The sequence below is a fragment of the Oncorhynchus mykiss genome, chromosome 15, assembly GCF_013265735.2.
Source record: "Oncorhynchus mykiss isolate Arlee chromosome 15, USDA_OmykA_1.1, whole genome shotgun sequence".
NCBI classification, from domain to species: Eukaryota; Metazoa; Chordata; class Actinopteri; order Salmoniformes; family Salmonidae; genus Oncorhynchus; species Oncorhynchus mykiss.
In genome coordinates, this window is record NC_048579.1 from 8,247,566 (window position 1) to 8,262,705 (window position 15,140).

The 15,140-nt window shown below is 47.8% G+C and overlaps 1 protein-coding gene across 2 annotated transcripts in view; it reads right to left on the reverse strand.

Annotated features, from left to right (window-relative positions):
* LOC110489549 (guanine nucleotide exchange factor VAV3) overlaps positions 1–15,140 on the reverse strand; it is a 184,778-nt gene that overhangs the window by 56,689 nt on the left and 112,949 nt on the right. For both annotated transcript variants that reach the window (XM_036945704.1, XM_036945703.1), the window contains exons 15-18: positions 12,833–12,942; positions 2,483–2,584; positions 1,612–1,703; positions 168–190 (exon numbers count right to left, since the gene is read on the reverse strand). In XM_036945704.1, the coding sequence (XP_036801599.1) occupies positions 168–190; positions 1,612–1,703; positions 2,483–2,584; positions 12,833–12,942 (327 nt within the window). The remainder of the gene's footprint in view (positions 1–167; positions 191–1,611; positions 1,704–2,482; positions 2,585–12,832; positions 12,943–15,140) is intronic.

Consider the following 15,140-nt stretch of genomic DNA (forward strand, 5'->3'; position numbering starts at 1 on the left):
CACGCATGCACACACACACAAACATATAGACGCAAACACACGAGTGCACACACACTACACACACACACAGACACAAACATGTACACGCAAACACACCCATGCACACACACTACACACACACGCACACACACACACACACACACACACAAACACACACACTGTCTCACCTGTGTTTTCAAGGCGCCCGGATCTGAAAGGAGTTTGAAAACAGGCATGGTGAGTGGGTGACAAGGAGCATAACATCACACTCTCTTGACTGTTTGGTTTGTTGTGTTGTGCTGAAGGTACCTGACAGCCAAGAGTAGACCACTTGAGGCTTACGACTGTTCTGTTTTGAGTTAGCTCTCTGTCTGTTCATTGGCTCCCGTGGGACGGGCTACACCCCCTCAAAAACCAGCCCTCCCCCTCCCTCCCACCCTCCCTACTCCCTCTCACTCGTCTGCAGGCAGGCAGCTTTGAATGGAACTTTGACCTGTTACACAAAGTGCCGCAGCTCAGGGCTGATAAGGCAGAGCAGAGCGAGAGAGAGAGAGTCAACTGGGACCTGAGGTAAACAGCAGCGAGCTTCACCTGCAGACCACCCGGGAGACAGACTACTGTCAACAGCTGTGTCGTAGAATACATTATAAACTGTGTGGTTCGAGCCCTTGAATGCTGATTGGCTGACAGCCGTGGTATATCATACCGTATACCACAGGAATGAGGAAACATTTGTTTTTTCCTGCTCTAATTAAGTTGGTAACCAGTAGCAATAGGGCACCCCGGGACTTTGTGATATATGGCCAATATACCACGGCTAAGGGCTGTGTCCAGGCACGCCGCGTTGCGTCGTGCTGAAGAACAGCCCTTAGCCCTGGAATAGAGACCATCTACCATACTTCCTCGGGCCTTATTGCTTAAGTATTCATTACAGTAAATGCACATTCCTGACTGGATGTTGTGATTTTGTTCTCTGGTTGTGCTTATTATCTGGAATCCTACAAATACTCAGCCAACAACTGATATGTGGTGATAAGGTTACCTTACCTAGAAATACTCAGCCAGCAACTAATATGTGGTGATCAGGTTACCTTACCTAGAAATACTCAGCCAGCAACTAATATGTGGTGATAAGGTTACCTTACCTAGAAATACTCAGCCAACAACTGATATGTGGTGTGAGTGTCGGTGTGTGTGTGTGTGTCAGTGTCGGTGTGTGTGTCAGTGTCCATGTGTGTGTTAGTGTGTGTGTGCGTGTGTGTGTCGGTGTGTCGGTGTGTCGGTTTGTGTGTGTGTAGGTGTGTGTCGGTGTCGGTGTGAGTGCCAGGTGTGGATGTCGGTGTGTGTGTGTGTCTGTGTGTCTGTCGGTGTGAGTGCTGGTCTGTGTGTCTGTGTGTCTGTGTGTGTGTGTGTGTGTGTGTGTGTGTGTGTGTGTGTGTGTGTGTGTGTGTGTGTGTGTGTGTGTGTGTCTGTCTGTGCTTTGTAGATTCATTATCAGCAGCTTTTCCTTATCGTAGGTTCATTATCAGCAGCGTTAACACATTAACATGAAAGACACCATACTACGTTTGTTTGCCTGCCTCATGTGGTTGCATGCTTTCTTGCATCTGTGTGTTTTGAGGTGGTTCTCACCTGTTTTTCCACAGCTACCAAACCTCCCCAGACATTCCTTATGGGCTCCAATACCACACTTGGAGCACAGGTACCCCTGGTTAAAGATGCCCCTGGAAGAGAGAAGACAGGGATAACCAGTGTGTGTGTGTGTGTGTGTCTTTGTGTCTCTTCTTCTTTCCTCTCCTCTCCTCCTCTCCTCATCTCTCCTCTCCTCCTCTCATCCTCTCCTCCTCTCTCCTCTCCTCCTCTCCTCATCTCTCCTCTCCTCCTCTCCTCCTCTCCTCCTCTCATCCTCTCCTCCTCTCTCCTCTCCTCCTCTCTCCTCTCCTCTCCTACTCTCCTCATCTCTCCTCTCTCCTGCTCATTAGAAAGACGTAAAGAACAGCATCCCCATTCTGGGAGTCTGATTCTAACGCCGCTGGTGAGCCACACACACACACACACACACACACACACACACACACACACACACACACACACACACACACACACACACACACACCTACACACACACGCCTACACACACACACCTACACACACACCTACACACCTACACACACACACACACACACACACACACACACACACACACACAGACACGCCTACAAACACACGCCTACACACACACACCTACACACACACCTACACACACACCTACACACACACACCACCTGCACACACACACTCACTACATGACATGTGAATGACAACCTGTGTCTACAAACAATGAGCATATATCTGGATCACACCAGGGCAGATGTGACAAAGACCCCAGTAGATGAACCTGTATGACCCCTAACCTCCCATTCTGGGTGGATGACAGTCAGGGGCATTCCTAGAACATCGATTGGAACGTGCAAGAGGACAACTATACTGTGTGACCCTGTACCTTAGCAGCATGTGGCAGTAGCTACAGGATGTGATTCTGTCGAAGGTGTGCATCTTGAACTCGTGGGAGTTACTGGTGCCGTTCTCTGGACGGATGTTGGATCTACAGGACAGAGAGAGGTAGAGAAAAGACATGAGGAAACAAGACTAGAAAAGACAAAGTATGTTTTCACTGTCACATTGTGAGGTAAGGTATCTGCAGTCATCCATACTGATTTCTATATTATTCCCATTAGTCGTAAAATTGTTCGTTCACAGAGTCCAATAGTGCCAGCTGACATCACTAAACAAAAACACCACCTGGTAGCAAGCCCGAGACACACTTCCTGATTCTTAGGTCAAGTATATTCCTGAGTGTGTTGGACTAAAGTGCCATGACATCATCGGTCTAAATGTCTCTCCTCCTGCTCCTCAATGCGCTGAGCTGAAGTCAGCGTGGGCACAGCAGGTGGCTAACATGAAACAGCAGCGCGTGACAAAACAGCAGTTTGGGATCAGTCCTTAGTCTCTCCAGGGAGCCAAGTGACTCAGTGATTGTGTGTCAAATAAACTGAAAGAGTGACTCTCTTCTCTCTCTCTCTCTCTCTCACTCTCTCTCTCTCTCTCTCTCTCACTCTCTCTCTTCCCTCTCTCTCTCTCTCTCTCTCTCTCACTCTCTTCTCTCTCTCTCTCTCTCTCTCTCTCACTCTCTCACTCTCTCTCTCTTCCCTCTCTCTCTCTCTCTCTCTCTCTCTCTCTCTCTCTCACTCTCTTCCCTCTCTCTCTCTCTCTCTCTCTCTCTCACTCTCTCACTCTCTCTCTCTCTCACTATCTTCCCTCTCTCTCTCTCTCTCTCTCACTCTCTCACTCTCTCTCTCTCATTTCAAAAGTCAAATTATGTACAAATACTTAAAGTACAAAAGGGAAAATAAATCAAATAAATATGGTGTGTGTTCTTCCCTGGTTGCCCTTTTCTTGTGGCAACAGGTCATAGATCTTGCTGCTGTGATGGCACACTGGTATTTCACCCAGTAGATATGGGAGTTTATCAAAATTGGGTTTGTTTTCAAATTCTTTGTGGATCTGTGGAATCTGAAGGAAATTTGTGTCTCTAATATGGTCATACATTGGACAGGAGGTTAGGAAGTGCAGCTCAGTTTCCACTTCATTTTGTGGGCAGTGAGCACATAGGCTGTCTTCTCTTGAGAGCCAGGTCTGCCTACGGCGCCCAATCTCAATAGCAAGGCTATGCTCACTGAGCGTGTACATAGTCAAAGCTTTCAAAGTTTGGGGCAGTCACAGTGGTCAGGTATTCTGCCACTGTATACTCTCTATTTATGGCTTTAAAAGCTTCTGACTAATTGACATCATTTGAGTAAATTGTACCTGTGGATGTATTTCAAGGCCTGCCTTCAAACTCAGTGCCTCTTTGCTTGACATCATGGGAAAATCAAAAGAAATCAGCCAAGACCTCAGAAAAAGAATTGTAGTCCTCCTGTCACGTTCTGACCTCTATTTCCTTTGTTTTGTATGTAGTTAGTATGGTCAGGGCGTGAGTTGGGTGGGCAGTCTATGTTTGTTTTTCTATGATTTGGGTATTTCTATGTTTCGGCCTAGTATGGTTCTCAATCAGAGGCAGGTGTCATTAGTTGTCTCTGATTGAGAATCATACTTAGGTAGCCTGGGTTTCACTGTGTGTTTGTGGGTGATTGTTCCTGTCTTTGTGTAGTGTTCACCAGATAGGCTGTATTAGGTTTCACGTTCCGTTTGTTGTTTTCGTATTCGTTTAGTTATTTCATGTATCGTCAATTATTGATTAAAGAACATGAGTAATCACCACGCTGCATTTCGGTCCTCTCTCTCAACAAACGAAGAACGCCGTTACAGAATCACCCACCACACTCGGACCGAGCAGCGTGTTAACAGACAGGAGCCACAGGAGAGGCAACAGAGGCAGCAGCAGCAGGAGCAGCAGCAGCTGCAGTGGGAGAGGCTGCACCACCTGGAGAAATGGACATGGGAGGAAGAACTGGACGGTAAAGGACCCTGGGCTCAGCCCGGAGAATATCGCCGCCCCAAGGAAGAACTGGAGGCGGCGAAAGCTGAGAGGCGCAGATATGAGGAGGCAGCACGGCGTAGCGGATGGAAGCCCGGGAGTCAGCCCCAAAAATTTCTTGGGGGGGGGCTAACAGGGAGTATGGCTACGCCAGGTAGGAGACCTGAGCCAACTTCCTGTGGTTACCGGGGGGCTAGAGAGACCGGGCAGGCACCGTGTTATGCTGTGGAGCGCACGGTGTCCCCAGTGCGGGTGCACAGCCCGGTGCGGTACATTCCAGCTCCGCGTATCGGCCGGGCTAGAGTGGGCATCGAGCCAAGTGCCATGAAGCCGGCTCTACGCATCTGGTCTCCAGTGCGTCTCCTTGGGCCGGCTTACATGGCACCAGCCTTGCGCACGGTGTTCCCGGTTCGCCTGCATAGCCCAGTGCGGGCTATTCCACCTCGCCGCACTGGCAGGGCGACCGGGACCATTCAACCGGGTAAGGTTGGGCAGGCTCGGTGCTCAAGAGCTCCAGTGCGCCTGCACGGCCCGGTCTATCCGTCACCACCTCCACACCCCAGCCCTCCGGTGGCAGCTCCCCGTACCAGGCTGTCTCTCCGGCCCATCCGTCCAGAGCCTTCCTCCTCTCCAGCGCTGCCGGAGTCTCCCGCCTCTCCGGCGCTACCAGAGCCTTCCTCCTCTCCAGCGCTGCCGGAGCCTCCCGCCTGTCCGGCGCCTCTGCCGGAGCCTCCCGCCTGTCCGGCGCCTCTGCCGGAGCCTCCCGCCTGCCCGGCGCCGCTGCCGGAGCCTCCCGCCTGTCCGGCGCCTCTGCCGGAGCCTCCCGCCTGTCCGGCGCCTCTGCCGGAGCCTCCCGCCTGTCCGGCGCCTCTGCCGGAGCCTCCCGCCTGTCCGGCGCCTCTGCCGGAGCCTCCCGCCTGTCCGGCGCCGCTTCCGGAGCCTCCCGCCTGTCCGGCGCCTCTGCCGGAGCCTCCCGCCTGTCCGGCGCCTCTGCCGGAGCCTCCCGCCTGTCCGGCGCCTCTGCCGGAGCCTCCCGCCTGTCCGGCGCCTCTGCCGGAGCCTCCCGCCTGTCCGGCGCCTCTGCCGGAGCTTCCCGTCTGCCCGGCGCCTCTGCCAGAGCTTCGCGTCTGCCCGGCGCCATCGGAGCTTCCCGTCTGCCCAGCGCCGCCAGTGCCGCCCGTCTGCCCAGCGCCGCCAGTGCCGCCCGTCTGCCCAGCGCCGCCAGTGCCGCCCGTCTGCTCAGCGCCGCCAGTGCCGCCCGTCTGCCCAGCGCCGCCAGTGCCGCCCGTCTGCCCAGCGCCGCCAGTGCCGCCCGTCTGCCCAGCGCCGCCAGTGCCGCCCGTCTGCCAGGAGCCGCCAATGCCGCCCGTCAGCCAGGGGCCGCCAGTGCCGCCAGTCAGCCAGGGGCCGCCAGTGCCGCCAGTCAGCCAGGGGCCGCCAGTGCCGCCAGTCAACCAGGGGCCACCAGTGCCGCCAGTCAGCCCAGCGCCAGCGCCGCCAGTCAACCAGGGGCCGCCAGTGCCGCCAGTCAGCCAGGGGCCGCCAGTCAGCCAGGGGTCGCCAGTGCCGCCAGTCAGCCAGGGGCCGCTAGAGCCCCTCCGCCCGGAGCAGCTGTCCCTCTGTCCCGAGCAGCTGTCCCTCTGTCCCGAGCAGCTGTCCCTCTGTCCCGAGCAGCTGTCCCTCTGTCCCGAGCAGCTGTCCCTCTGTCCCAAGCTGCTGTCGCCCCTCTGTCCCGAGCAGCTATCGCCCCTCTGTCCCGAGCTGCTATCGCCCCTCTGTCCCGATCTGCTATCGCCCCTCTGTCCCGAGCTGCTGCCGCCCCTCTGTCCCGAGCAGCTGCTCCTCTGTCCCGAGCAGTTGTCCCTCTGTCCCGAGCAGCTGTTTCACCTCTGTCCCGAGCTGCCCCTCTGTCCCAAGCAGCCCCTCTGTCCAGTGGGGTCATTGAGAGGGGTGGCCATGGTGAGAAGGCCACGGAGGCGGACAATAAGGCGGACTAAGACAATGGTGAAGTGGGGTCCGCGTCCCGCGCCAGAGCCGCCACCGCGGACAGACGCCCACCCAGACCCTCCCCTATAGGTCAAGGTTTTGCGGCCGGAGTCCGCACCTTTGGGGGGGGTACTGTCACGTTCTGACCTCTATTTCCTTTGTTTTGTATGTAGTTAGTATGGTCAGGGCGTGAGTTGGGTGGGCAGTCTATGTTTGTTTTTCTATGATTTGGGTATTTCTATGTTTCGGCCTAGTATGGTTCTCAATCAGAGGCAGGTGTCATTAGTTGTCTCTGATTGAGAATCATACTTAGGTAGCCTGGGTTTCACTGTGTGTTTGTGGGTGATTGTTCCTGTCTTTGTGTAGTGTTCACCAGATAGGCTGTATTAGGTTTCACGTTCCGTTTGTTGTTTTCGTATTCGTTTAGTTATTTCATGTATCGTCAATTATTGATTAAAGAACATGAGTAATCACCACGCTGCATTTCGGTCCTCTCTCTCAACAAACGAAGAACGCCGTTACACCTCCACAAGTCTGGTTCATCCTTGGGAGCAATTAACAAACGCCTGAAGGTACCACGTTCATCTGTACAAACAATAGTACACAAGTATAAACACCATGGGACCACGCAGCCGTCATACCGCTCAGGAAGGAGACGCGTTCTGTCTCCTAGAGATGAACGTACTTTGGTGCGAAAAGTGCAAATCAATCCCAGAACAACAGCAAAGGACCTTGTGAAGATGCTGGAGGAAACAGGTACAAAAGTATCTATATCCACAGTAAAAATAGTTCTATATCGACATAACCTGAAATGCCGCTCAGCAAGGAAGAAGCCTCTGCTCCAAAACCGCCATAAAAAAGCCAGACTACGGTTTGAAACTGCACATGGGGACAAAGATCGTACTTTTTGGAAAAATGTCCTCTGGTCTGATGAAACAAAAATATAACTGTTTGGTCATAATTGCCATTGTTATGTTTGGAGGAAAAAGGGGGAGGCTTGCAAGCCGAATAACACCATCCCAACCGTGAAGTTTGGGGGTGGCAGCAACATGTTGTGGGGGTGCTTTGCTGTAGGAGGGCCTGGTGCACTTCATAAAATAAATGGCATCATGAGGAGGGAACATTGTGGATATATTGAAGCAACATCTCAAGACATCAGTCAGGAAGTTAAAGCTTGGTTGCAAAGGGTCTTCCAAATGGACAATGACCCCAAGCATACTTCCAAAGTTGTGGCAAAATGGCTTAAGAACAGCAAAGTCAAGGCATTGGAGTGGCCATCACAAAGCCCTGACCTCAATCCTATTGAACATTTGTGGGCAGAACTGAAAAAGCGTGTGCGAGCAAGGAGGCCTACAAACCTGACTCAGTTACAGCAGCTCTGTCAGCTCTGTCCCACTTAATGTGGGAAGCTTGTGGAAGGCTACCCAAAACGTTTGACCCAAGTTAAACAATTTACAAGCAATGCTACCAAATACTAATTGAGAGCATGTAAACTTCTGACCCTCTGTGAATGTGATGAAAAAACTAAACACTGAAATAAATCATCCTCTCTACTATTATTCTGACATTTCACATTCTTAAAATAAAGTAGTGATCCTAACTGACCTAACACAGGGAATTTTTACTAGGATAAAATGTCAGGAATTGTGAAAAACTGAGTTTAAATGTAGTTGGCTAAGGTGTATATAAACTTCCGACTTCAACTGTATATACACATACATATATACACAATACAATACATATATACACAATACAAGTTTGTGGTAACTTAGAAATGCCCTTGGTTTTGAAAGAAAAGCATTTTTTTTGTCCATTATTATAACATCAAATTGATCAGAAATACAGTGTAGACATTGTTAATGTTATGAATTACTTTTTGCTTAAGCAGCTGCCTCCCACCCCCTGCTGTGTGTTGCTATAACAGCAGCCCCCCCTGCTGTGTGTTGCTAAAGCAGCTGCCTCCCACCCCCCTGCTTTGTGTTGCTATAGCAGCTGCCTCCCATCCCCTGCTGTGTGTTGCCATAGCAGCTGCCTCCCACCCCCTGCTGTGTGTTGCTATAGTAGCTGCCCCCCCTGCTGTGTGTTGCTATAGTAGCTGCCCTCCCCCCCTCTGTGTGTTGCTATAGTAGCTGCCCCCCTTGCTGTGTGTTGCTATAGTAGCTGCCCCCCCTGCTGTGTGTTACTATAGTAGCTGCCCTCCCCCCTGCTGTGTGTTGCTATAGCAGCTGCCCCCCACCCCCTGCTGTGTGTTGCTATAGCAGCTGCCCCCCACCCCCGCTGTGTGTTGCTATAGTAGCTGCCCCCCCCCCCCCGCTGTGTGTTGCTATAGTAGCTGCTCCCCCCTGCTGTGTGTTGCTATAGTAGCTGCCCCCCCGCTGTGTTTTGCTATAGTAGCTGCCCCCCCACCTGCTGTGTGTTGCTATAGCAGCTGCCTCCCCACCACCTGCTGTGTGTTGCTATAGCAGCTGCCCCCCCCCCTGCTGTGTTGCTATAGCAGCTGCCCCCACACCCTGCTGTGTGTTGCTATAGCAGCTGCCCCCCCCCTGCTGTGTTGCTATAGCAGCTGCCCCCACCCCCTGCTGTGTGTTGCTATAGCAGCTGCCTCCCCCCTGCTGTGTGTTGCTATTGCAGCTGCCCCCCTCTGCTGTGTGTCGCTATAGTAGCTGCCCCCCACCCCTGCTGTGTGTTGCTATAGCAGCTGCCCCCCCCTGCTGTGTGTTGCTATAGCAGCTGCCCCCCCCTGCTGTGTGTTGCTATAGTAGCTGCCCCCCCCTGCTGTGTGTTGCTATAGCAGCTGCCCCCCACCCCTGCTGTGTGTTGCTATAGCAGCTGCCCCCACCCCCCTGCTGTGTGTTGCTATAGCAGCTGCCCCCCCCTGCTGTGTGTTGCTATAGCAGCTGCCCCCACCCCCCTGCTGTGTGTTGCTATAGCAGCTGCCCCCCACCCCCTGCTGTGTGTTGCTATAGCAGCTGCCCCCCCCCCCCCCCCTGATGTGTGTTGCTATAGTAGCTGCCTCCCCCCTTGCTGTGTGTTGCTATAGTAGCTGCCTCCCCCATGCTGTGTGTTGCTATAGTAGCTGCCCCCCCTGCTGTGTGTTGCTATAGTAGCTGCCCTCCCCCCTGCTGTGTGTTGCTATAGCAGCTGCCCCCCCCTGCTGTGGGTTGCTATAGCAGCTGCCCCCCTCTGCTGTGTGTTGCTATAGCAGCTGCCCCCCCCCCCCCCCCCCCCCCCCCGCTGTGTGTTGCTATTGCAGCTGCCCCCCCCTGCTGTGGGTTGCTATATCAGCTGCCCCCCTCTGCTGTGTGTTGCTATAGCAGCTGCCCCCCCCCCCTGTTGTGTGCTGCTATAGCAGCTGCCCCCCCCTCCCCCCTCTGTGTGTTGCTATTGTAGCTGCCCCCTGCTGTGTGTTGCTATAGCAGCTGCCCCCCCCCCCCCCCCCCCCCCCCCCCCGCTGTGTGTTGCTATTGCAGCTCCCCCCCTCTGTGTGTTGCTATAGCAGCTGCCCCCCCTGCTGTGTGTTGCTATAGTAGCTGCCCACCCCCCTGCTGTGTGTTGCTATAGCAGCTGCCCCCCACCCCAAACTGATTGTAAATGCAGTTATCAGTGCCAACAACGTATCTAATAGTAACAGATCCTTTGATCTCCTCGTCCGCCTCCTCCTCTCTAAAATAAGTACAGTATGACAAGTTCCCCTCTCCCCCCACTAGCATTACCAGGTGTGTTTGTGTTTGGCTGATGACACGTACATGTTAGTACACAGGTGGGAGTGAAGTCCCCAGCAAATGACTGAAAGAGACCACATAGGACTTGGCAGGGACAATAGTCCTATGGCCAACTGTGCACTTAGTTCAGTCAATGGCCTACTTGTTAAAACTCATTCTGAGTAAGAGCTACTACTCAGCCTCTTTGTCAAGACATTGTTAGATCTCCAGCCTATTGCAGAGATTCAGTCCATATACTGGGGTTTATTGAAGTATATGCCACCGGTGATGCATTTGATCCAGTAAGCATCCCCTTAATATTTAAATAGTTTATACATCCCCGTTATATTTAAATAGTTTATACATCCCCTTTATATTTAAATAGATTATACATCCCCGTTATATTTAAATAGATTATACATCCCCTTAATATTTAAATAGATTATACATCCCCTTAATATTTAAATAGATTATACATCTCCGTTATATTTAAATAGATTATACATCCCCTTAATATTTAAATAGATTATACATCCCCTTAATATTTAAATAGATTATACATCCCCTTAATATTTAAATAGATTATACATCCCCGTAATATTTAAATAGATTATACATCTCCGTTATATTTAAATAGATTATACATCCCCTTCATATTTAAATAGTTTATACATCCCCTTAATATTTAAATAGATTATACATCCCCGTTATATTTAAATAGATTATACATCCCCTTAATATTTAAATAGATTATACATCCCCTTAATATTTAAATAGTTTATACATCCCCTTAATATTTAAATAGATTATACATCCCCTTAATATTTAAATAGATTATACATCCCCGTTATATTTAAATAGATTATACATCCCCTTCATATTTAAATAGATTATACATCCCCGTTATATTTAAATAGATTATATATCCCCTTAATATTTAAATAGATTATACATCCCCGTTATATTTAAATAGATTATACATCCCCTTAATATTTAAATAGTTCATACATCCCCTTCATATTTAAATAGATTATACATCTCCGTTATATTTAAATAGATTATACATCCCCTTCATATTTAAATAGATTATACATCCCCTTAATATTTAAATAGATTATACATCCCCTTCATATTTAAATAGATTATACATCCCCTTAATATTTAAATAGATTATACATCTCCGTTATATTTAAATAGATTATACATCCCCTTCATATTTAAATAGATTATACATCCCCTTAATATTTAAATAGATTATACATCCCCTTCATATTTAAATAGATTATACATCCCCTTAATATTTAAATAGTTCATACATCCCCTTCATATTTAAATAGATTATACATCCCCTTAATATTTAAATAGATTATACATCCCCTTCATATTTAAATAGATTATACATCCCCTTAATATTTAAATAGATTATACATCCCCTTAATATTTAAATAGATTATACATCCCCTTAATATTTAAATAGATTATACATCCCCTTAATATTTAAATAGATTATACATCCCCTTCATATTTAAATAGATTATACATCCCCTTAATATTTAAATAGATTATACATCCCCTTAATATTTAAATAGATTATACATCCCCTTAATATTTAAATAGATTATACATCCCCTTAATATTTAAATAGATTATACATCCCCGTAATATTTAAATAGATTATACATCCCCTTAATATTTACATAGATTATACATCCCCTTAATATTTAAATAGATTATACATCTCCGTTATATTTAAATAGATTATACATTCCCTTAATATTTAAATAGATTATACATCCCCTTAATATTTACATAGATTATACATCTCCGTTATATTTAAATAGATTATACATCTCCGTTATATTTAAATAGATTATACATCCCCTTAATATTTAAATAGATTATACATCCCCGTTATATTTAAATAGATTATACATCCCCGTTATATTTAAATAGATTATACATCCCCGTTATATTTAAATAGATTATACATCCCCTTAATATTTAAATAGATTATACATCCCCGTAATATTTAAATAGATTATACATCCCCGTTATATTTAAATAGATTACACATCCCCTTAATATTTAAATAGATTATACATCCCCTTAATATTTACATAGATTATACATCCCCTTAATATTTAAATAGATTATACATCCCCGTAATATTTAAATAGATTATACATCCCCGTTATATTTAAATAGATTATACATCCCCGTAATATTTAAATAGATTATACATCCCCGTTATTTTTAAATAGATTATACATCCCCTTAATATTTAAATAGATTATACATCCCCGTTATATTTAAATAGATTATACATCCCCTTAATATTTACATAGATTATACATCCCCGTAATATTTAAATAGATTATACATCCCCGTAATATTTAAATAGATTATACATCCCCGTTATATTTAAATACATCCTTTTGTGACGGTCATTAATCACACTCTGTACAGACCTGAAGAGTGACCCGTCAGTACTGTGACGGTCATTAATCACACTCTGTACAGACAGTAGAAGACACACACTATATGTCTCTCTCACAGAACACTCACAACACTCACACCGCTACAGGAGTGAGGCAGAGGTGAGACATGGGACATGGGACAGAAGACTCACATGGCCATGCCAAACTGCTCCAGCCACTTCTTCCTCAGCTCCTTGGTCTTGAAGAAGAACTCGAAGCCGCTCTGCCCCTGGTCGTGTGCTAGGTAGAGCCCATAGGACCACTACAACAGAGGGATGAGAATGTCAACTAGAAAGAGACAGAGCGGTAGATAGAGGGGGTCATCAAGCGGTAGAAGATGGGAGTGAACATAGAAAGAGAGAGAGTGGGGTACACAGGGGTAGAGAGAGAGAGAGAGCACAGAGAGGACTGAGAGAGAGGACAGAGAAAGAGAGGACAGAGGAAGAGGACAGAGCGTGAGAGAGAGGACAGAGAAAGAACAGAGAGAGAGAGGGAGGACAGAGAGAGAGAGGACACAGAGAGAGAGATGACAGAGAGAAAGAGAGGGCAGAGAGAGAGAGAACAGAGAGAACAGAGAGAGAGAGGACAGACAGAGAGAGAGAGAGAGAGGACAGAGCGAGAGAGAATACAGAGAGAGAGGACAGAGAGAGAGGACAGAGAGAGAGAGAGAACAGAGAGAGAGGACAGGGAGAGAGAGGACAGAGAGAGAGAGAGAGAGAGAGAGAGAGAGAGAGAGAGAGAGAACAGAGAGAGAGGACAGGGAGAGAGAGAGGACAGAGAGAGAGAGAGAGAGAGAGAGGACAGAGAGAGAGAGGACAGAGAGAGAGAGGACAGAGAGAGAGGACAGAGAGAAAGAAAGAGAGAGACATTTGAAATGTCTATCCTTTTGTAACTTCTGTGAGTGTAATGTTTACTGTTAATTTGTATTGTTTATTTCACTTTTGTATAATATCTACTTCACTTGCTTTGGCAATGTTAACATATATTTCCCAAGCCAATAAAGCCCTTAAATTTAAATTTAATTGAGAGAGAAAGAGAGAAAGAGAGAGTTCCCAGAGTTCTCCTGGCCAGGTGTCCATGTAGCCCCAGACAACGAGGCGGACAAGACACTTCAGGACTTAATCACTAACGATTAGCCACTTCAAAGACTAGCCATTACTCCAGCCTCTGTGATGACAACCTGCTACAACCACCTCTCCTTGTTAATACTCAGAGAGGAAGTTGTCTTGAAAAATGTAACTCTGACCCAAATGTCGGCACAATAAACAAGTGGTAATATTGTGTGTTCTGCTGTAATAGGCCTCTGTATCCTACATGTACTGTACTGCTCAGTGCACAGGGAAGCTGTATCCTACATGTACTGTACTGCTCAGTGCACAGGGAAGCTGTATCCTACATGTACTGTACTGCTCAGTGCTCAGGGAAGCTGTATCCTACATGTACTGTACTGCTCAGTGCTCAGGGAAGCTGTATCCTACATGTACTGTACTGCTCAGTGCTCAGGGAAGCTGTATCCTACATGTACTGTACTGCTCAGTGCACAGGGAAGCTGTATCCTACATGTACTGTACTGCTCAGTGCACAGGGAAGCTGTATCCTACATGTACTGTACTGCTCAGTGCTCAGGGAAGCTGTATCCTACATGTACTGTACTGCTCAGTGCACAGGGAAGCTGTATCCTACATGTACTGTACTGCTCAGTGCTCAGGGAAGCTGTGCTCATAAAACAATAAAAACAGACTTTAATAAGGGCAATCTGGGATTTAAACAACAACAAATGGATGTGTCAAGTCCAGATTCCCCCATTAAAGTGGCCTTTAGGTTATAGTCCCATTCATCACTCAGAGCTCAGAGGTATAGCGGTCAGGGTAAGCCACAAGCCAATCAGATAAGAGAAAGAGAGCCTCTTGGCCAATCACACAGGGTGTGTAGGGGGGTAGGTGAAGGGGTGTGTGAAAACAGGTACAGTATAAACCAGCTTATCTGGGTGTGTAGGTCTCTAGACTTATAGACAATGGTCTTAAAGTAACAGGAGCGATGCATGTTGCTGATGGTCTTAAAGTAACAGGAACGATGCATGTTGCTGATGGTCTTAAAGTAACAGGAACGATGCATGTTGCTGATGGTCTTAAAGTAACAGGAACGATGCATGTTGCTGATGGTCTTAAAGTAACAGGAGCGATGCACGTTGCTGATGGTCTTAAAGTAACAGGAACGATGCATGTTGCTGATGGTCTTAAAGTAACAGGAGCGATGCATGTTGCTGATGGTCTTAAAGTAAATATTGTCTTATTCTTTTAACAAATGAGAGCTATTATAATAAGCCAAAATGATGATTATCCCCGGCAACCAATTCTACAATGTATCATTATCCAGATGGGTGGATATCATACATCAGGTGCTTGTTGTTGCTGTGTATGTGTATGTGTGTGTGTGTGTGTGTGTGTGTGTGTGTGTGTG